The sequence below is a fragment of the Rattus rattus genome, chromosome 2, assembly GCF_011064425.1.
Source record: "Rattus rattus isolate New Zealand chromosome 2, Rrattus_CSIRO_v1, whole genome shotgun sequence".
Taxonomy (NCBI): Eukaryota; Metazoa; Chordata; class Mammalia; order Rodentia; family Muridae; genus Rattus; species Rattus rattus.
In genome coordinates this window covers 115967937-115991031 of record NC_046155.1, presented here as the reverse complement: position 1 = coordinate 115991031, position 23095 = coordinate 115967937, and the positions used below count along the sequence as shown (strand labels likewise).

General features: G+C 45.6%; 1 protein-coding gene across 2 annotated transcripts in view; it reads right to left on the bottom strand.

Annotated features, from left to right (window-relative positions):
• Arnt2 (aryl hydrocarbon receptor nuclear translocator 2) overlaps positions 1–23095 on the bottom strand; it is a 153713-nt gene that overhangs the window by 107751 nt on the left and 22867 nt on the right. The window contains exons 1-2 of one of the 2 annotated variants that reach the window (XM_032893287.1): positions 6005–6041; positions 673–787 (exon numbers count right to left, since the gene is read on the bottom strand). In XM_032893287.1, the coding sequence (XP_032749178.1) occupies positions 673–787; positions 6005–6026 (137 nt within the window). In that variant the 5' untranslated portion in view covers positions 6027–6041. Of the gene's footprint in view, positions 1–672; positions 788–6004; positions 6042–23095 lie in introns of those variants that run through there. The other variant, XM_032893286.1, reaches the window with a different exon arrangement.

Here is a 23095-nt window from a genome sequence, read left to right as displayed (position 1 = left end):
AAACAGGGTTGAGTAATATACCGAGCTGGAAGATACCAGTTATGCCTTCCTGAAGGACTCTGGTTGGTTTGATCTGGGGTCCCGAGTGCAGATGCTGATACCATTCACCACAAGAAGGTGCCAGGTTTGGGTTCATCGGCTCAAAACTGGTCTGTGACCTATCAGGTCCAGTATAGTGGGCAATACTTATTCACTTTATTGCCTGAGCCGCGTTGAACACATCTGGCTGGCCTTCAGGGGCTGAGTCCTGTTAAAAAGAATTCCTGCATATTCCTAGGGAAGATGAGAACTGGAGGGAAGGTTAGAGGGCCCCAGTTTACATTTACAGTCCCTGGGGCTGGATCTGCCAAATGAGGCTGGAATGTTCAAGCAGTTAAGAGGGGACTCCTCCCTTTGGGGAGTCAGCACAAGCGAGGCCCAGCAGGATCCCACTGCCGGCAGGCATCATAACTGCAAGGGCAAGCAAACAGAAACCCCCAGCTGGGTGCCAGGAAACCGAGCACTCAGAAGCAAATCATGTGCATATTTAGGAATCTTGCAAAATCTAAACAGGATGCAAACTGCTGAGCTTTTACTCTCCTGGACCGGGAAAAACAATTCTTTTCTAACAGGTCAAGAGCATTGCTCAACTTTTACTTAAGTCCAGTTCCTGGAAATGCTGTGTCTGCTTACCCGGATCGCCGCTTTCCTCCTCGGGCAGGCATGGCCCCTGCCATTCTCACCTGTCCCGTGGCCGCCATGGGGGCAACAGGCAAGGTCACAGATCCAGGTATGTCTGAAGCCATTTCTGGAAGTCAACAGAAACAAGAATTTTGTTAAGGACAGAAAAGAAATTAGTAACAAGCAAGGAAACTATCAAACTATCACAGTGCCCTGAGAAAGCCCACCTGGGAGGCAGCCCAAGGACCTGGAGCGGTGGACACATTGCTTACTGCCAGTCACTTAACTGGGCCAGCCCTGGGCTGTCTGGGCTTTCCAATCTTCCACCTCTGGGCAGTGGTTAGAAACATGAGTACAGCCTTGAAGCAGTTAAGGGACTCAGGTGTCCTTGTCACCTGGTGGCAGGTGGGCTGTCTAGGTAGAGGGGAAAGCCTGAGAAACAGCTACAACTGGCACCAACCATAGTACCCAGGATTAAGCTAACTCTCTACAGTAATTGGCCTGTAGCAGTACCCACTGACCTCCACCTTTGCTTCCATACCCAGCCTAGTCCACCACCCTCCGTGTAGCCTCAGAAACCCTGGCTTGCTGCAAGACCCCATGAATTCTGGAGCATCGAGAGTCTCTCATTTAGGCCTCATAAGGTCGCCTCAGGCTGAGGCTCCCAGGTATCTCTAGACAAGATTTTCCAGGAACAAATACCAATTTAAAGGAAGAGAATGTTGGGCAACAGATGGGACTAATTTTTTTTCCCTATTCTACATTGTTTCTAATAAGTCAGACATTTCTGGAATCTCTTTTAACAGCCTTGATTTCAAATCAATCCACCCTGTCAAAAAGTTTCTTCTTTGCCCCTTCTAGGCTGTCAGCGCCCTGTACTGCTCCATTCCCTGTCAAGATAAACTCAGTTGGTGAAGCTGGAGGTGCAGTGGGTACACCAGCAATCCTGGAAAGCAGAAACCAAGCTTGGTGAAGAGCTGTACTAGAAAACACAGGAAGCTGGTGACAGGGAAGATGACCAGGAAGTGGAGGCTTACCTTCGTGACGATTGAGGACTTGAGCTTACTGCCCTGTCTGCCCCCTCAGTGGGAAAAATGTGTAGAGATTATCTACCCGCTGTCACCCTAACTCTGTAAAGGCAACAGCAGATTCTGCCCTTGCCAGTCAGACCAGGAGCCTTTTCCGAGCTGCCTGGCCCTTCTCTCTGTCCCAGCCTTTGTGGACCTGGTTTTTGGCCCTTGAGCATGGTACCCTGCTCAGCACTGTCCCCAGAGCACAGGTTCTCTCTTTTTTACCTCACATACCAAGCAAATTCACTGACCTGGACTAGAGGAAGAGAGGCCTTTTCTGCTACACCCTTAAGCTCAATAGCTGTTGCTACAGCTTTTAAAATGACTCAGATTTCAAACATGATTTAGCATTTGCTCCTCCACAGGAAAAGGGAGCTTGTCTGGTTTGTAAGATTTATGTTTATAATGTCCTTTCTCCCTGTGAGCACAGCTTAGCTAAGGAGTTACTCAGAGTGTGAACAATGTTTACATGGTGCTCCGCAAGGACCATCTCTAACACATGCTTCATATTTTTGAGTTTCTCTGCTGTATCCGAAGAAAGCAAGCTTTCTTTGGTGTTTGCATTACCAAGAAGAGGAGGAAGAGGAAGAGGAGAAGAAGGAGGAGAGTGAGGAAGAAGGGGAAGAAGAGAAAAAAAAGAAAAAAAGAAGAAGGAAGGAAGGAAAGAAAGAAAGAAAGAGAGAAAGAAGAAGAAAGAAAGACAGACAGACAATAAAAAGGAAAGAAAAGCTAATCCTTGGAGCAGCTTCGTAAATGCTGCTCACTGTCCTGCTGCTGTGTTCACTCTTCTTGGCTCAATCCTTTCTGGGGCCTTACTGGGCTCAGCAGTCTATAAAGATGCTTCAGTGGGACAGCTGGGATAAAGTGTGCATGGAGCTACTCTGAGGACAGAAGGAATGGCCACTGAGGCCACCACATCACCTTTTCTGAGGGTTATCACTGTTTTTTCCTATAGAAACTAGGAAGTTATATGACAGTTATCCCACAGGCTAAACAACACATTTGAGCCATTCCACTCAAAATTCTTGAAATCCGCTAATACTGAAAAATCTAAAATCAGTCCCTCCGTTTGTTATGTTCACAAGGCTTTGAGGACTGTCATGGTCTTGAGTGCACACGTTGGGAAGTACATGGGAACATCCCTCACTTGGGCCTTTACTGGGTTTGTGACTGTGAGGTAGCATTGCCAGCGCTGCCCTGACACTTACAGCCTGCTTCAGATAAGATATATGCGTTTCTGAAATCGTGGCTGATGCTTACAGCTTCTGTTGAGTTCCAAAGCTGGAGGCCAGGGCTGTCTAGAGCAGAGAAAGTGAACCAACCGGTGGGACGCAAGATTCTAAAGCAAGGTCTCCAGAGTCATGATCCCTTACAAGTTCCCAGGATAAAGGGCTCCAGGGGAAACGTGCTAGGGGAAGTTGAGCATCGATCTCCTTTATTAAACTGTCAATGCCCATTGCACACACACTGAGGAATTCTAGGTGAAGAAGTTACTTTCACTTTGATTAACCCAGTAGATAATAAATGCCTAGGATTCTGGAGACTTAGCGTTTATTGCCTGCTATGCTAGTGCTCCATGCAACATTAGTTTCAGCACTTTAAAGCCAACAACCTCAAGGCCTGTGAGTAAAGGAAACATCAGAGTAAAATTGATCTTGACCGTCATTTGCAAACCTTGAAAGGTCCTCTGCTTTCCTGGGCCAGTCACTTCCAGCTCAGAGCAGGAGGAATGTGGCACTGGTATAGCAAAATGATAACCACTGAAGGTTACTTTAGGAAAACAAAAGTACCAATTGTGACCCAACTTGCAGAAAGTAAAAGTTCTCTCAGGGGGACAAGACAGAGAGGGGGGATAATTTTGAAGATCCATTCCTATCTCCAGACAGATAAAGGGACACAAGGCAAAGACAATGAGATGGCTTTGCACAAATGTTGTGTTGGCCAATGCATGCCCATCCTAGGCAGCAATCACCCAAGGATCGATCGATCGATCCCTCCCTTCCTCCCTCCCTCCCTCTTCATTCTCCCCTCTGCTCTGTTCCGCTCTCTAGCTCCTCCCATTTTTGTAACAATGGCCTACAAGAGGCTAAGAGGAAGACCAAATGGTTTTGCAGTCGAACAGTTCCAAATAGCTGCTCAAATAGGTGTGAACTACCAGAATGACCAGGCCACTATTGGTCATGGTACTACAGATGAAATACTCAAAATGCTTATCTTGTCAAGTCGTTTTTTAAAATTAGGAACAATGTATGTAAAGAGCCTAACACAATGTCTGGGAAAAGAAACATTCAAACAACTAAAGTCGTGAACTCTGAGATGGTAAGCAGCTTAGCTTGGTGCCTGGATTTACATGGGATGAGGTGCTGGATTAAGACAGGTATTCAGAGGAAATGTGCTCCCATGTCTACCTCTCACAATTTAATTAAGGAAAAATTCTGTTTATCCAGTGTCATCATGTTAGTAACCGAAACACAGTTCTAGATATTAAATAAACCAGTGGAAGACGTAGTCCTGAGGCTAGCATTCGTGTTAAAGGTTAAATGTTTGCAATGTTGTTTTTAGGAGGTATCTTTAATAGATTCTCAGAAGATAGAAGGCAGCTCTCTCTCCTCTGCCTTGCACACCCATGTGATCTGCTGGCACCTCCACCAGAAAGGTTTGCCTGCTTCTCCAACTGCCAGTTGTTTCCTTTAACTGATGAATGAGCAGGCAAAGAGTCCAGGATTCTTCCGGAAGATGGTCTGAGCCAGGGCACAGTACCAAATACAGCTAAGATGCCCAAACATCAGTAGAGTCACCCCATGGAACAATCTTAGTTTCATTCTAAGATAAGGGAAAAGGAACATTGGTGATGGCACTGCTTGGAAAGAAATCACCCCTCAGAGCCAGTGAGACAGTGCAGCCACTGCTGAATTCTGCAACTGGGGTCCATGAAGACCACCTTTCTAGAAGACAGTGCAGCAGCATGAATGGAGATACTAAAGTAACTGGGACCCCCACGAAAGTCTTAGGACTGGGAAGGTGTGTGGTGCCTGGTATGTGGTAGTAGTGGTGATGGTGATGGTGATGGTGATGGTGATGGTGATGGTGATGGTGATGGTGTGGGTGGTGGTAGTGATGATGGTGGTGGTGATGATGATAATTGTGGTGGTGATAGTGGTGATGATGGTGATGGTGTGTGGTGGTGATAGTGATGTCGGTGATGGTGGTGGTGGTAATGGTGTGCTGGTGGTGGTGATGGTATGTACCTGACTTTTTACATGGGTAGTTCTGGGGATCTGAACTCAGGCTCCCATGCTTGCATAGCAAATACTTTAGCTACTGAGCCATCCCCCATTGCTGTGTGCTATTTTAATATTAGTTTAATGATGTGTTAATTGAATGTCACAAACAGTAGCATATTTTAAAACTTTCATGAGGAACACACAATAGGACTGTATAGTCAGTGAACTTGAACTATGCATGCATGAGACAGAGGGAGAGGAAGGCAGCCTTTTCTACCAGGCATGTCCAGTGATGAACAATGACAGAATCTTGCTCAAGGTTTGCATTGAATATTGTCTTCCTGGAACCCTGCCACCTTCCTGTCATGAACTTGACTTCCATCCACCCATGAAGTAGCAACAAAGGCATCCCTTGTTGCAGACAGGAGAACTCAGCAGGGAGAGGTGGGTGCCAGGCCACAGAGCTAGTGAATGGCAGAGCCTGCTTAGGTTTTAGCCATTCAGTATAGCGCTGTTGTCCTCAGGGTGCCCAGGCAGAAGTGGGGTGCTCTGACAGCACCACCCTTGCTACTCCAAGAGATGAGCCAACACTGAGCTTCTAAGCCATGAGCACAGTGGAAGTTGTGTGGCAGACAGACAATGTTTGGGGTCACTCAATTGAACTGAGGAGTCATGGGAAGTTATAACCCTCCAAGATTCAGAGGCCTCATCTATACAGTCAGGCAAATACCCACATCATGGAGTCATGAGGACAGAAAATCATGTATGAAAGTTCCCATCTCTATTATTATTGTTGTTGTTGTTATTATTCCCCCCAGGAAAAGAGTATCTTTCAACACAGCTCTGTGCAAGTGTGTGTGTGTGTGTGTGTGTGTGTGTGTGTGTGTGTGTGTGTGTGTGTGTGTGTGCAAGAGAATAATAGTGCATGTGTCCTGAGGTTATGAGTTTCAGAGATGCCGATGTATGGGCACAGCACTCAGATGGCACCTGCTATGGAGTACATTTATTCAGCTAAACACACTTAAGTGTTAACAAACATAATTATCTTACCAGGAGGTTCTTCCATGCACATCTATGATTTTTGTCTTTCTGGCCCTGTCTCACAGGTGTACAGGGAAGATTACATTGCAGGACCCTTGTTCTTTCCAACATGCCACTGGCACTGACATCACCAAAGCACGAAGGCAGCCTGAGATGGGCGTCTTCCTGAGTTGAGCTGGAGTGTTCCATTTATGGGTCTGCTTTTGTGTGAGCCTGGGCGATTTGGGGAGATCAAGCAGACCAGGTACTGAATCTCTCCCGTAGAGTTGTGTGAAGTGGTTAACCCCTATTTCATGCATCAGCACCACTCTCCTCATCTCTCCTCAGAGTTTTACACACATTTAAGCGAACATTCATACCACACTCATATACTCCCTACACAACACGCAGGTGCACACAAACAACTAGTTTCAGGACCAAGGAGGACGCTAATGTGAGACATGCACACACACACACACACACACACACACACACACACACACACACACACACACACACACACTCGATACCATGCACCTTGCCTTGAGCCTGGCATGCTCACAGTTTCTCCCTCACTAACAGGGTACCTGTTCTCACTTTCGCACAGGTCAGAAACATGGCCGCTGGCTTTGACCACGTTCCCACAGTTCTGTACTTCCTTCAGAGGGTTGATGCATGCTGGTGAGGGAACCCAGAAATTCTGAGTTCATCTTCCATTCTGCTCTCCACTCCCATTTGCTGTAGTCATGTCAAACAGAAGCTGGTCAAGTGTCAGCAAGGCAGGGATGAGCCTCACACATACAGATGAGGGTTTGCCACATTCGGCAAGGACAGAGTCTGTGGCACAGGAACTCAAATGTATTTTTGCTAACAACTCCACGGGTCAAATGCAAACCACCTTAAGATACATGTAGGATTTTCCATTGTGCATGTAAAAGTTTAAAGCAGGGGCAAAGCTCCTACATATGGCTGCCTCTCTGCTCCTCCCACTCACTTGAGCTTCTTCTGTACTCAGATTTGGCCTCTCCCACCAGACCTGGGGTCATCCAGTGGCCACAGTTGGCTATGGTGAACAGTGACGCTCCTGTCCCTACCCTCTCTGTGGGAAAGGTTCCTGCCTTACTCAGGCATCCATCCTGATTCTTAGGAACCATAGCCCTAGCCACCCTCTTTATGACCCTCCTGCATCAGCCACTGCTCTTCACCAGGACCCCAGGGCATCCCAGGCTCTTCTTTTGTGCATTTTCCCTCACTGACCTCCTCCTGCCAGTGTGCTACATCAACACCACCTCTGCAGATCCTCAAACCCTGCCGCAAGCCTGCTGTCCCTGTGGTGAGTCTCTCTACTTCTGCTGCTCGCCTGGCTGGTAACACCCCTGACTCTGCTCTGCCCTGGGCCTCCTACCTGAACCCACTCAGTCATGTCAGATAAGGCCATTCACTCCACCCTCATTCCCAACCTCTCTTTGTTCTTACCTCTGTGTGGAGTCCCTGCTATCACCAAATTGTTCCTGCATGGTCAGGCTGCTGCCCCCCTCTCCTGCCCATCATTCTGGTTCTAGCCACATTTCCCTTCCACCCCAGGACCATTGCATACACTATGTCCTTGGATGAGAATAGCTCTCATCCTCCTCTTCACCCGTTTAACCCCCTGGTCATTTAGGTTCAGCTCCAGTACCACGTCTCAAGGAGGCCTGTTTCCAACCAGCCCCTCCCTCCTCAGAATAGACATGGTCCCATTCTACCTGTAATCCTCCTGAAAGAGAATGAAGGTCACAACAGTCCAGGTGAGAGACCAGGGCTGGGTTGACAGAGCCTCAAAGAGAAAGGATGATGTCACTGTCTCAAAATAATGGTGTGTCAGCCTCAAGACTCAAAAAGGGAAAACCCAAAAAAGCCTCGGTCACCTGATCCTCCTACACTGAATGGGCAGAGGATTCTACGGGAGGAAGAAAACCACGGCTGGGCTGGTTGCAAGCTTATGAACTATGTCACAGGAGCTTGTGCTAGGACCTGTTGCAAAGAATATCACATCCACAGCTTCTTGTGCCTGTCAACTAAGAGGAGCAAGAACTGCAGAATCAGGCACTGCTCTCAGTCTCTCCATCCATACTCTAGCTAAGAAACCAGACTAACCAGATATCCTTCCTTTGCTCAGGTTGCTGTCTGCTTAGAACATAAGCACCATTTGCAAAACCTATTTTGAGCCACAGGCTGTGATACAAGCCAAATGGCAGCTAGAGATTTTTAAAGACCCAATCACGACTAAGCATGAAGCTGGCTGGGCATTTCACATTGAATGTTGCTGGCAGTGAGAGAGGTAGCCCTGTGCTCTGGTGATGCCAGGGAAGGTCCCAGAAGCTTCCTGAAGGAGGCTCCCCAGGGATAGCCTATTTATTGACCACAAGTGCAGCAGGGAACTTCTCTCCTGAATGCAGCCCTTTGATGGCTTCACAATGTCCAAGCACACCCCATTTCAGCCACCTTGGAAGGATACACCTTCTTGTTTATTTTCAGCCAATGAAACTTTCTGGAAACCTTTGAGCCCAAGTGCTACTCTCAGTTGATTCAGTTATCCCCCATGTTCAATGTGAATCCTTCCTAACGACCTGTGCTCAGGGTTACTCATCATAACTGACGACCAAGACAGGAACAAATATCAGCACCCCACAAGTTCAACCCCACCTGCAAGAATCCCCCAGGAAACACCGGCTTGCCCGCTCCTGGATAGTGCTGCGACCAGGCTGTGCACATACGAGAACATCAGCCCAGACTAAGAGTGATTCAGGCTTCACAACACACACAGTATATCTGGCCCATGGCGCAGCATCCAGCCACAGACTATTCCCCACTCCAGATCCAGCCATGCTGTGTTGGATTCCTATAAAGCAGAGCAGGCAGGAATAGCCTGGGAAAATGTGAAACTTGAGAGTATTAAGATGAAAGCAAGAGCAAGAAATAAAAACCGACATTCTGTTTTCCTCCTCACTGATTTCGTGGAAACCCACCTAGGAGAAAACAACCCTTGATCCTCACAGGGAGAAAACTAATCACATGCAAACTTTCACAGTACAAACACATCGAATATTTTCACGATCATTGAAATAAATAAAAAGCCAAAAGGCTCTCTCCATGGATGGGAGAATAGGAAGGAGGCGGCTAGGAAAAGGAAATGTTCCCTCCACACCCATCTTTCCCAGAGCGACACTCGTCACAGATAGCACATCAAATGCCCTACCTTCTCAGAGGGTTGAACAAAGACCTTTCTTCCTTGTGAACAACACCTTCTTAGGAGGATATGCTGCCCGAGTAGAAAAAAATGTCAGACACCTCTGGGAGCAAATGCACTGCATTTGTATTCTGCTCAGAAAATGTCATCACAGATCTGTTTACCTTAACTGTGGACCATGATTCAGCCGTGACAACTGTCTTGCATACTGATCAATTTATTTGCAGCAAAATTTCCAGCGTTAACTGCTTAGGTTCTGAAAAACTGGATGCTTGGATTTCTTGTGCAGCTGCGACACATAAAGGAGAGATCTAAGCTTGTTACCAACATTTCTGTGAGAGAGTATAAGGGATTTTTTCTTGAAGTGTGGGCAAGGGAGGGTCCTTTCCTCTTCCGGAGAGAAGGCAGAGCTCATGATTCCTACAGGCCTTCCTCAGGGCAGGATGTTTGTAGCAAATGTACAGAAACAATGTAACAGGGAGCATAGGACTCTGCATCCACGTTTTTGGGCAGGCTTTAACCAGCTGTGTGACCCTCTGTAAGACATACCCATCCCACAGGCAGGATAAGCCAGACTCTGCCTTAGGGCTGGGGGTGGCAGAAACAGGAGGAATTGATGATTGGGATCAGGAAAGAAGGGAGGAGCCAAGCCCTGATCTCTCTGGCATCTATCATCCCAGACTGGACACTGAGCAGGCCTTACCTCTGGGGACAAGAAACAGACCCCATGCAGACTGGGGAGACCTCCCTCTTCTACAGGCCCCACTGTGCACTGGAACACTGATGTCAGAATACAGGTTCCCATCAGTGTTCATGCCTAGAAACTCTAGCTACCTTTAACCTCCCTTCTAGCTGAAGGTCCAGTGTCTCTATGCTAAACTTTAAATTTTTATTTAAAAGAATCGTTTCATACAATGTATTCTGATCATGTTTTCCCCTCTTCCAACTCCACAGACCCTACCCACCTTCTTACCCACCCAATTTAATGATCATTCTTTTCTCCAAAAATAAAACAAAAAATGAAAATCAAAACAAACAACAATAAGACAAAAAGTACCAAATGAAACAACACACACACACACACACACACACACACACACACACACACACACACACTCCATTATATGTTTGTCAGCTACTCATGGACAATGGGTCTGCCATAGAGGGTGTTTGATATACCCTCCACTAGAGAAAACTAATTTTCTCTTTCCCAGTAGGTACCAATTGCAAATAGCTTCTTGGTTAGGGGTGGGACTTCATGTCTATTTCCCCTTCTCAATGTGGGACTTTGTTTTGAATCTGTGTAGGATGCTGTGCGTGTTGTCACAGACCCTGTGTGTTTCTACATGTACCATCAGTCCTGTTATGTCTGGAGGAAGACAAATGATCTTACTCCCAAGGAACGGAAGACCTCCTGTGATCCTTCAGAGGAAGACTGGGGTCCCTGGCCATGTAGAAGATGGGCCAGGACAGCTGGTGGCCAAGTCTTAAAATGTGCAGGACAAATGGTCACCAAAATAGGCTCCAAGAAAGGCTGAGCTAAAACCCAGGCTGAAGTTTATCAAGGCCTGAGCACAGAAAGAGGAGGAAGCACAGGGTGGAGGTTGCTGGTGGGAGGCTTTGTCATGGTCTCAAAGCTCTGCTCCTGCACACTCAGAAACTTAAGAACGTCAATTGAGGCCAAGTTCAGAAGCTATGAGGAAAAAACTCATTGAAGGCAGAGTCTGTCAGCCTGGAGTACAGCCTTTGAGGAAGAAAAAATGAGGCCATCTTCAAATACCTATACGGAACTCCCTGAAGGAACCACAAGAGACCAGTTTTCTACTGTGGAGGTTTCCTCCGTGACAATGACAAACATGAAGGGTAGGGGACAGAAGCAATGATTGGAGGCATACAGCCTGTCCAGAGACAGTCTAAGGCTGACCAGAAACCAAATGAGTGAACAGGCCTGACATAAAGAGAAAAGCTAATAAATTATGGAATAGCCAGACAGATAAAAGTCACTCAGTCATTAAATATAATGCTTCAAAGAATAATCTTACAGGAAAGTGCTAGCATAAGGAAACAGAGCAGAGTCTTACATCAGAGTATCTCTCAGGGATCCATCAAGTCCAGCTTCATCCACTCTGCTGCCCCAAACCCACTGACAGCTTTAGCTTCTGAGTCTTGGCTTCAATGTTGAATGTGCCCAAAGGGCGTATATGTGATTCTAGATTTTACTTTCTTTTGGTAAAAAAAAAAAAAGAGAGAACGGAACACACCTCCTTCTTCCTGTTCTTTATCTTCACTGAGACTCAAACATCTCTGGTTACTATCAAATCTTTTCACTAGCTTACTAGGACCCTTCCCCTCTGGGCTAGCCCTCTGACGACACCATGTCACTTGCTGTGAGCTGATCTAAAGTCTGTGGCATGGGAGGTGGTGGAGCCTTTAAGAGGTTGGGACCAGTGGAGAGAAATTACATCACTGACAGGGTGTGCCCTTGATGGGAATATTAGTACCTGTACTGTGCAGATTTTTTTTTTTTTTTTTTTTTTTTTTTTTTTTTTGTCAATCAGACACAAGCTAGAGTTGTCTGGAAGGAAGGAACTTGAACTGAGAAAATGCCTCCACTTGTACAACGTGGTGTAAGCATTCTTCTATTATAGATTCATACTTATGGGGCAGGAGAGCTGGTTGAGTTGGTAAGAGCATGTGTTGCTTTTGCAGAGGGTAGGAGCACAGTTTCCAGCAACCACATCAGGTAGTTCACAACCACCTGTAACTCCACTACAGGTCAATTAATAGCTTTTCTGGCCTTCTGATTCCAGGAAACAACAGAGCCCGAGATAAGGAAAGACTCACTTTTTGCCTTGGACCTCCTCAAAGGACCACCATACTTTCCAATGGTACTGAAGGAGGCCATGGTTGCTGCCCCATACAGTCCATACTCCTGCCCCAGGACATGATGAAACCTGAGATGAATGTGGCCCTATGCAGTCTGTATTGTTAACTGATGACTTATTGATGTCCTTGGGCTTTGCTCCCTGAGGGAGCAAGTCAGGACATGCTGATGTGAGTGGCATGTGTATGGCCTGAGGCCAAATTGAGGCTCAAGGTCCATGCAGCTCCTGAGAGCCACAAATGAGTCAGTGGTCCTGATAAGGCCAGCGCTTGTGTTGATGTCTGTCACCTGTGTTAGCATCAAAACCCATGCAGATGTCTGTGACCTGGGTTGCTGCCTGAAGCCAGTTAATGTGTCTGTGTGCTAGTGAGAGTCAACCTGTCCCTCTCCTGCCACCACAAGGCTTCTCTCAGTTGATGGCTTCTGGTGGAAGAGGGAGTGCAAGCAGAGAAAGATTCATCCTCCCAGTGGGGAGCTGGCCACTAGGAATTTGACCATGCTCCAGTAAGTATATTAGCTCCCCCTACTTTCTTCTTTTTTTTTTTTTTTTTTTTTTTTTAAAGCTTGGGGTGGGGAAGGAGGAGTGGTCAATGGGGAGGGTGCTCAGAGATGGGAGGACTGGGAGGTGAGGAAGATCAGGTGCATGATATGAGATTCCCAAATAAATAATCAATAAAAAAGATAAGCACACAGTACAGCTGCTAAGAGAGAAAGGACTAGCTTGCTACCATCACAGACTATTGTGTTCTTTTTAAACAAAGACGCATACAGAACCAGAGATAATAATGCAGAGTAGAATTAAAAAGTCTGTCATTATTACAATATCTGTTTGGGATTATTTTTGCAAACGACCTTAAGAATAAACAATCTTTAGGATGTCATTCTCTTATTTGTTTGTTTAGAGAGTGCATCTTTCAAGGAAAGGCTTCTTTCGGACTTTTCATGTCTTTTCCAGGATAAACTAACAATCATTTGTCAAACTCACTATGCAAAGGATTCTCAAGGAGTAAAACTCCAACACCACACTGCCACACTGATAGATAGTAAATCATTGTTAGCTCAGAGATAATTGAGAAGACATAGAAAGAAAGAAAAGTAGAATATACTAGGGAACTATAAAGTAACCCCAATATGCTCAGCTTCTTCATAAACCCAGCTGCAAACACACATCTGTTAAAGATCATACCTTGTATCATAGTAAATATAAGGACATGTAACTGGGCAGGCCCAGACACCACCATTCCTTACCCAGAAATACAAATGTCTGCAATATGAATACCACTAGTAAATGACAATGAAAACAGTAGCAATACTCATGCTCGTTACAATGTCAGATTGTCATTCAATAACTGTAGCATCTGGCTTCAGCCTGGATCAGGTCACACACTGACTTTGAAGCTCCACAACCAGCATTAAGTCAAAAGGAATTAATTCAATGCACATCCTATATGTGATATGTGCATTCTCATTCTCTCTCTCTCTCTCTCTCTCTCTCTCTCTCTCTCTCTCTCTCTCTCTCTCTCTCTCTCTCTCTCTCCTCTTTTCTTCCCTCCCTCCCTCCTTCCCCCCCCCACCCTCTCTCTCTCTCTCTGTCTGTCTCTATCTGTCTCTACCTCCCCCAACCCGTGTGTGTTCATCCAATACAGTAGAAATGGAACAAAGCTAATGCGTTAATGCTAAGATTAGATGTGATTGTTATTTGCACTTATGCTCTATTATCTCCAAGTTCTTAACACATGGACTATAACGTCCTTGTAGTTAGGAACAAGGCAAATGATGGGACTGAACGTAACTGTGAGGCACCAGGACACTGAAATCTGCAGGCGGGCTGAGTAGGAATGTGAATCATAGAGGTGAGGGAGTGTCACAGGAGCCAGCAGGTAAGAAACCCTGTAGCCACCCATGCTGAGCTAATTTACTCTCTAGGGAAGAAGGTGTTCTAGGAAGATACAAGTCAGAATTGAAAGACAAAGTGTCTACTGAGTTCTAAAGAGCTGTCAAGACTGAGCAGGAGCCCTGGCACTAGGGCTGTGTAAGCAACAGTTTTACGCCGTGTTCAAGGGGAGATAGTGTTTAGTATAATCTGATTAGGATATACTGCCGTTAGTTAGCTCTGCCGAACAGTCTGAATATTCCATAACCCAAATATTCAGGAAGCATAAGGAGTGGGAAAGAAAGACTATCATGAGAGACAAAGAAGGTAAGGCTTCAGGAAAGACAGGCTAGGGGAGTCACTAGTCAAGGTCAGGGAGATGCCGCTACCAGATTAGAAGTTAGGGCAACAGTAAGAGTACCCAGAAGAGTATGTCATACACCTTCTAGGAATGTGACTATCAGTCCACCTTTATGAGTCAAAAGTACACAGGAGAGAGTGGCTGCTGTTGAGAATGACTGGAAATAACCAAGAGAAGAGGCTGAAAAGGCAGGTTTTGTCCTGAGGTTCCAGGACAAAAGAAGGCCTGGGAAAGGACTGTGCATCCTCAGCCAACCCTGCCACTCAGGAAGCAGAGGCCAGCCAGACAAGAATGGTCCTTCTCAGTGAGAGTCCCTGTATCTCAGGCATTGAAGCCTCAGGGTTACTGAACAGTGAGAACAAAAACAAACAAGCAGAAAAAGGAAATGGTGTTCCATACAGGTGGCCTCCACAAACCATAAGGGAATGAGAAGCCAGGGCCAATGAACCATGGGAGGAGGTGATGGAGAGTCCTGGACCAACATTCAGAGAAACAGAGAATGAAGAGTGTGGAGGCCCAGGGTTCCGTGGCCCACATAGCATGGCCACACGGATCACGGCTATATCTGTGAACACCAAAACCCCTGAGAAGTGGGGTTTCGATGGCAACCGTAGGCTTGAGGTGACAAGGACCTGCCAGACTCTGGTGTTGATCTGCACTTACAAATTCAGATGCCACCACTCAGGGATAGGACTGGGAAACATAAAGGCTGGGGTCCGGAGAGACAGTCCAGTAGGTAACAGCTGACTGCTTTTGTAGAGGACCTGAGTTAGGTTCCCAAGCCAAGTCAGATGGTCCACGATTGCCTTTCACTCCAGCTCCGACAACCTCTTCTGACCTCCACCAGCCCATGGGTGCACACACACAATCACAAACATAAGCATAGGTCTTTTTAAACTGTTTTAAGAAAAAAGAAAGAAGACGATGACTCTGAACATGTTCATCTAACCCCCACCCCACCACCTTCCACCAGGATTACAGAAACGTTCAGGAGAAATCTCCACAAAGGAGAATCTTTTTACCTATTGTAATGATAAATTGCCACTGTCAACTTGATTGGAATTATATCACATAACAGTCATAGTCTGAACATGTTTGTGAAGGTCCTAACAGAAAGGGTAGACAGGACACCCTAATGTGAGACCCCATGGGCTGCTGGTGTGTCCTGAATCAAAAGAAAAAAGGAGGGAGTGACCTGAGCCCCAGCACTCTCTTCTGTCCCTAAGTTGCTCTGTCAAGCATTCTGTCATAGCATGGAGATCAGCAATGAATAAGCTGTCCTTAATGGATCTGAGCGCTCACTTCCTAAGTCTACCACTCCCTCCCCACTCCTGCTCCCTCCTCCTCTGCCCTATCCCATCCCACTTTTCACTTCCTGCTTCTTCTCTCTTGCTGGCTGTTGCTTCTGCTCCTGAACCATCCCCTGTATTCCTCTTGGTCCTTTGCTCATGCCTCCTCACTGTGTGCTCTCCTGTCTTTGGACCTCTGGACATCTTTGAGTCTCCCTTCCTGCCAACAAAGGCATCAAGGAGCTCATCAAGGAACACACTCGGGCCTTCCCAGTCTTTCTTTCCCAGGTCACTCTCCTGTGCCTCCATCCCTCTGAGCTTAGCTTCTGGCTTCAAGTTTGCCACACAGCCATGTAAAGACGCATGTCAGTAAAAAATTTGCACAGGAAGATAGTAAGAAAAGCAAATTTGTTATTCTCACATTATTCAACTAGAGAAAGGCTTCAATGTAGAAATATTATAAAGCCAGAAAAACAGCATATCGTGCCATAAGCTAAGCACAATTCTTCGCAGAAAATGTCTTTTCTAAAAAGGAAAGGGAAATTAACATTTCCCCTGTTTACACAACAAATTGATTAAGTAAATCACATATCCTTCCACAATACGAAATTCTCTTCAGGAAGTCTTATGAAGTAAAGTGGTTTCCTTGTTGAATATATTCCTTGATGAATATATTCATCCATCATTCAACAAAAACGTTTTGTGTTAAATTTTAAACAGTGAATTACTCTACAAATATAAAATATGCAAAATAGTAAAACTGTTTACATGCAAAGCATTAGAATGGCTTTTCTTGTCAGAGTGGCTAAGGTATTGCTGTTAGACTCTGGTACTTGACACCAAATGGGATCTCTCTCTCATGGCTCATGTCTGCCACCTGTACTTTGATGTAAAGTACCTCCTACAGGCTCATGTGTTTGAACACTTGGTCCTCAGTTGGTGGTGTTGTTTTAGGAGGATGTGGAACAACCTCGGAAGAAGTGGGTTGTTGTGCTTAGACTTAAGGTTTCATAACCCAGGTTAAGGTTCCTGTCTAACATTTGCAGCCTTTTCTGCCCAGATGTGAGGTTTGACGTTTCATCTGTGTCCTTCTATCACCATGAAGCCACCTGCCACCATGCATCTACCACCAGTATAGACTATATCCCATCAAACTATGAGGCAAAGTAAATCTTTCGGTTGCTTCTGTCAGATGTTTCATCACAGGGACAAGGAGAGGAACCAGCACAGGACCCAAGGCATGAAGGGAGAAGGAGACTGTGGGCTTCCTGGGAGCACAGGGCACTGGAGCAGGTGCTTCCGAGAAACACCTTGCAGTTGCAGACGGGAGTGCAGAATGGAGAGGTGTCTGTTCTGGGAATGCTGGTCTACCCCACCAAGGCCTTCCTTGGCTCAACCATGAGAGTCACTTCAGCCCGGTCACTTCATGAGCAGTTTTCTATGAAATTAGCACGCTGTCAGGCCTTACGCAGCTCTCCTTTCTGCAGTCATGGATCACATATAAATAAGTGGGTGTGGACGAGTTCTGCCCTACTAATGCTGAGATTTGAATTTCATGTAAAATTTGAATATCATGAGATATTCTTTTGGTGTCGTTTTATATCCATTTGAAAATGTGAACATGCTTCTGGCACATGGGGCATTAAACAACAGCCAGGAGCAGTACAGACGTGGCCCACTCCTGTAACTCCACAACCTTTAGGCTACACCTAGACCCAAGAAAATCCAGATATAGAGAAGGGAACTTCTACCTGTAATTCACTGACTCATTGGTATTGCCCTCCCCATATTTACACAGATCCAGATGGAGCACTGTACAAGTTTGAGTGTCACATCGAAGTCCACACCCATCAATGGTAGTCACAGATTGGGAAACAGATGGTGCATTTTTACCTATTGAGAAAAGCCCCCTAACCTTCGAAGCTGAGATCTCAGGAAAGAGCAACAAGAGCTCGCCTGGGAGTGAAATCCTCTCTAGGACAGTGGTCAGTTCCTTCAGGCATTACAGGAAGGGAGAACCTGGCTTAATGCATCTAGCTTTGTCCCAAAGGCAAAGGAGGAGAGGCCAGAGGCAGGGACCACTGAATATTTATCTTTTCATTTCAACATGCTACCCCATCTGAAGACCACAAAATAGGGGGATCCTTGAAGAAGTCCAAGATGCAGTCACTTTCAGCACCAAAATGGCGACCAGGGAGACAGCAACAGTTAGCGATGGCCACCAACTAGAAGGGAGGCAAATTAAAGAAGGCTGTAGGTGCTGCAGAAGCAGCTGTTTCAGTATGAACACCACCAGGAAGGTTGAGAAACAGCCAGGCAGGTGCAAACAGGAACCGTGACAAGATGAGGCAACCCTCTGTCCAGGAAGCCTGAGGTCAAAACACTCAAGGAAGAGAAAAAGGAGTGAACAACATCTGTGATGACCTCTAACCAAGATGACTGCTTCTATCTCCCAACCCCCACCAACGATACACAGACCTAGAATAGGTATTAGTCAGAGTGGATGACAGCCAGCTTTGGTACCCAGACTGCAACCTCCTAGTTACTGGGATTTCACAGGGCAGGCATTGTTGACAACAGGGGCTTAGGAATGGTTTAGCTGGTAAAGGGCAGCATGGGTATCTGATTCTGCCTAACAAGGTCACAAGTACGAACAAAGATGATCTGTTCTTCCTGTCGTTTCCAGAAAGACCCCCGGGGAAAACATGCAGAGAGGGAAGGCAGTGGCTTCTCAGAGACAATTTCAGTTCAGGGATCTTGTTTTAGTTATACTTTTAGTGGGTGTGGCCACGGTCACAAGTGGCTGTGGGTTTTGTTTTTTTTTTTTTTTTTGGTTTTTTGGTTTTTTTGTTTTTTTTTTTTTCATCTTAAAAACTGCATCTCGTAAGTATCCCTGGCCATGATTTGTGGGGAATCACAATGTCTAGTATGCTGATCCTAGAATGTGAAAGCCTGTCTGGTAGGTACTCCCTCCAGCAGGGCTGGGGAGGGAATGAATGGCTTAGCACTGTAGACCAGCACTATCCACAGAGTCCAGCCTAGGGCAAGTATAGCAGAGCACATAGGTGGGCCTAAAGAGACCTGCTCATTGGGGCCCTTTACTGCCATATAAACACAGCTGTGTTTCCTGGTGGGAGGGTATCAACACGGGATTATGGTCATTTATCCCAATATTATATGTTAGGTATTATTTTCTTAAGTCACTAAACTAAAAGAGACTACCACAGGAGAAAAACTTCTAATGCCATGCCTGATACTCCTTGAAGACTGAGTGGATCCTAGAGTCAGAAAGGAATGAAAAAACCTCAAGATCTTGAGGTTCTTATCAACCTAAACTGAAGTTGGACATATGCATCTACATCGGCTTCGGCAGATGACAGATATGGAGGAGGGGGTAGAGAAATTCCCTAGTCAATCCCAGTGTACCATATTCCTACATGTGCCCCCAACTAGGAAGCTCCTAAACCTATGTATGCAGGGCTCATGACTCATTCATAACTGAGAAGTCCTGGGCTGTTTGGGATTAATCCTGTGTGTAGTCTCTTTGCTCTCCTCCTGGCTAGTTTAACTTGCTAAACCCATCTCTAGTCTCCTAGGTCCCCTCCTAGTTAGTTTAACTTGCTAAACCCCATCTCTAGTCTCTCTGCTACCCTCTTGACAAGTTTAACTTGCTAACCCCATCTCTCGTCTCTCTGCTCCCATCCTGGTTAGTTTAACTTGCCAACCCCATCTCCAGTCTCTTTGCTCCCATCCTGGTTAGTTTAACTTGCCAATTCAGCACAGCCTAGAAATACTTGAAAGGCAACTGAGCGACTGCCGGGATCAGATTGGCCTGTGGTCATGTGTGAAGGTTAATATAATAACTGATGACTGAAACGGAAGGGCTGCCTCAGTATGGGCAGTTCCATCCCTAGACAGGCGATACTGGGCTGCATAAGAAAGCTAGCTGAGCCAGTGAGTGATCCTGTGAACAGTGCCTCCTCTTGCTTCTGCTCCCAGTTCCTACCCTGACTTCCAGCTACGTTGGAAATGTAAGCTGACATAAACCTTATCCACTAAGTTACCTTTACTCATTGTGTTAATCCCAGCAAAAGGAAAGCAAACTAGAAGCCTGTGCGGGCATCACAGATGGGGCATAATGTCCCAACCCTCAACTCCTGCCAAGGCCTACCTGGTAATCAGTTCCCATCCCGAAGTTACCAGAGTCCCAGACACTAGGCACATAATTGGCTTACAAAATCATCCCTCTAAAGATGCCAAAGGGAACTGGAAAATCAAATACATATTTAACAGCACAATTGGAATGTATTTAATAGCACAGAATAGAACATTTGGAATAGCAGTGTCCATCCACACTATTCCTTTGTTCTACAACGTATCTCATCTCCTGTTACTTCCTGATGCTTCCTACCTTGAGAGGAAACCTAGACTATAGAGGAGTATGCTAAGAATAAAGGATCTTCCACCGATACACACACACACCTCATGGCATAAAGTATGTGCCCCCATCGCCAATGTTGAAGACTCAGCTCCTTGCACACTGCAAAATATTTTTGTCATCTTCTAGATCCAGAGGTCAGATGAGAATGTGAGAGGATGACAGGGAATCGCTGTTGGGGGCTGTGTGTTGAAAGGCTAATACCTATAGCCTCCTTCACATGTTCCTCCTCTTTCCTGCAGGGGGCAGGATTCACTCCTGTTAAATTAAAAACCGCTGATTCAGAAACCTTGGAATACAAAACCTAGGTCCTATAGGCTCCTCCTCAGAAACCTTCCTGTTCTTCAGCATCAGTTTCCACACGGTGAGAGTAGCTGCAAGCACCAGAGGTAGTTCCCACTCAGGCACTGTGTGAAACTACAACTGACATCGTGGTTAAGAACAGACTAGAAATGCTACAACCATGTTGCTGTGCTGCCCAGGTAGCTGGGTGCTAGTCTGACTCCTTCTGTATGTTGATTATACATTACCCCGCACAGTAGGGTCTCATCAGGTGATGTCAACCCCATGGTTAGTAAGGACAGCATGTCAGTGCTTGGAAGAACATGGATGATGCTTTCAGCAATTCCCTCAAAAGCCACCTCAACTCTGAAATGTGTGTGAAAGTTGTCAGAAATGAATTGTTGCTCGCACTGAACTTTCCACATGCTGATTGATTGGTTAGAACTTCAGTTATTTAGAGCCTAATTAGAATTTACATTGGGTTATCGTCTTAGGGTTTTACTGCTGTGAACAGACACCATGACCAAGGCAACTCTTATAAGGACATTTAATTGGGGCTGGCTTACAGGTTCAGAGGTTCAGTCCATTATCATCATGGTGGGAACATGGCAATATTCAGGCAGGCATGGAGCTGAGAGTTCTACATCTTCATCTGAAGGCTGCTAGCAGAATACTGGCTTCCAGGTAGCTAGGGTCAGGGTCTTAAAGCCCATACTCACAGTGACACACCTATTCCAACAGGGCCACACCTTCTAATAGTGTCACTCCCTGGGCTGAGCATACACAAACCACTACAATTATTTACCCACTATATGTCTAACCTAACATCCTTATGAGTATGAGGTAAAACCTTTAAGAACTTACTAACTTAACAGACCACACTGGCTTCTACCCACCCAAAGGCTAAGAATGGCATAAGACAGCATCGGAGGCCTATAGCACAGACTTCCCCACGTCACTGTAACTGGCTACCCAACATTTTCACCAATGGATTTGAAGTGTCTTGATTCATGTTTTTCTTTGTTCTGGCACCATGAAGCCACCATGAAACTGTTACCACGTTGGAACATCGAATTCAGAACAAATTAAATCTGTGTTCATGAATCATGATCATTCATATCTGACTCCAAAATAAACTCCTCCCTCTGAAGAGAATGCTTTTCCTTGAGTCATCAGAACAGATCTCATGGTAAGGTAGTCTAATACAGAAACAATGAGGCCTATGAACCAAGAAACAGTTAAAATGTCTTCACAAAAGCAGACGAGATACCAAATACAGTTGCTTAAGCCACAGAAGAAGCCCAGCCTCTAGGGTTAGCATACCTGCTAACTCCACTACCTCATCCTGTCTCTCCCGAGTTAGTGACCACATCACCACAAGGGTGAGCTACATACAATATAACCTAATCCAACAACTTTTGTTGGTGCTGTGGACTGAATTGTGCCTCACCAAATGTGCATGTTGAAACCTTAACCCCTAAAGTGATGTACTGGGAGAGGAGACTTTCAGGACTCACCAGGTCTAGATAAGGCCATTAGAGTGGACTCCCATTGGGAGGAGACACCATTCCTTTCTCTCTGACACATGGGGTTAGAAGAGGAAGGTGTTTGGTTAATAACCAAAAAGACAACCACAGCTAGGGGCTGAATTGATTGGCACCTTGATCCTGGACTTCCTGGCCTCCACACCAGGAGAAACTAAATCTCTGTGCTCTCAGTACACCATCTATGGCAGCTTGTTATGGGAGTCTCTGTGCTCTCAGTACACCATCTATGGCAACTTGTTATGGGAGTCTGAGCTGAGGAGTCTGTGGATATGTTTAGGATGTGAAATGCATTCTCTAAATAAAAAATGTAATGAAACCAGTGACAGAATCATCTTTCTTGTTATCGAACCCCAGTTAAAAAGAAAGTTTAATGAAAGGTGATAAAGTATTCAGTTCCTATATTCCTGAGGCCCCTCCTTTCTCATGTGCTAGCCTTGGTAGAAAGGGGAAATTGAGAAGCTGCATCTTGGTTTAAATTCTCACGGTGAACAATAGACCTTATAACTGCTGTTATATTTATCCTATTAAGAAAACACCTGATGAGGTGGAGAGATGGCTCAGTGGTTAAGAGAAATGACTGCTCTTCTAGAGAATACATATATGGGTCCCCACACCCATATTGTGGCTCATAACCACCTGTGACTCAAGTATGAGGGAGTCCAACATTCTTTTCTGGACGTTGTAGGTACTGCATGCACATAGTATATAGATATATATGAAAAAACCCACATAAACACATAAAAGAGAATCTGCCTAGTATATAAGAGGTCCTGGGTCCAGTCCAAATATCATATACCATATAATATATGGTATATACTATTTGCTGTATACTATATGCTATATACTATATATTACACACACACAAACATACACACACACACACACACACACACACACACACACACCAATATGCTGAAACCCAATGCTACTCCAGCTATTCTCAGAACAGATCATAGTATGGCTAAATCATAACCAGTAATTTACATTTAACAAAGCACGGGCTTTGAGTATCTTCTATATTGACTCCCAAGACAGCCAGGCAACCAGTCTTGTTCTTTCTTTCCTCTTTTCCTACATACTTAACAAATGGTGTTTTCTTGTGTTTTAATGGGTGCTTAATTCAATTGAGCAGTATGGACAGACTCGGGGATTATATAGGGAGCAGATATAAACTTAGCACTCAGAGGTAGCCCTGCCTGTGCTCCTCTGAAGAAGTGG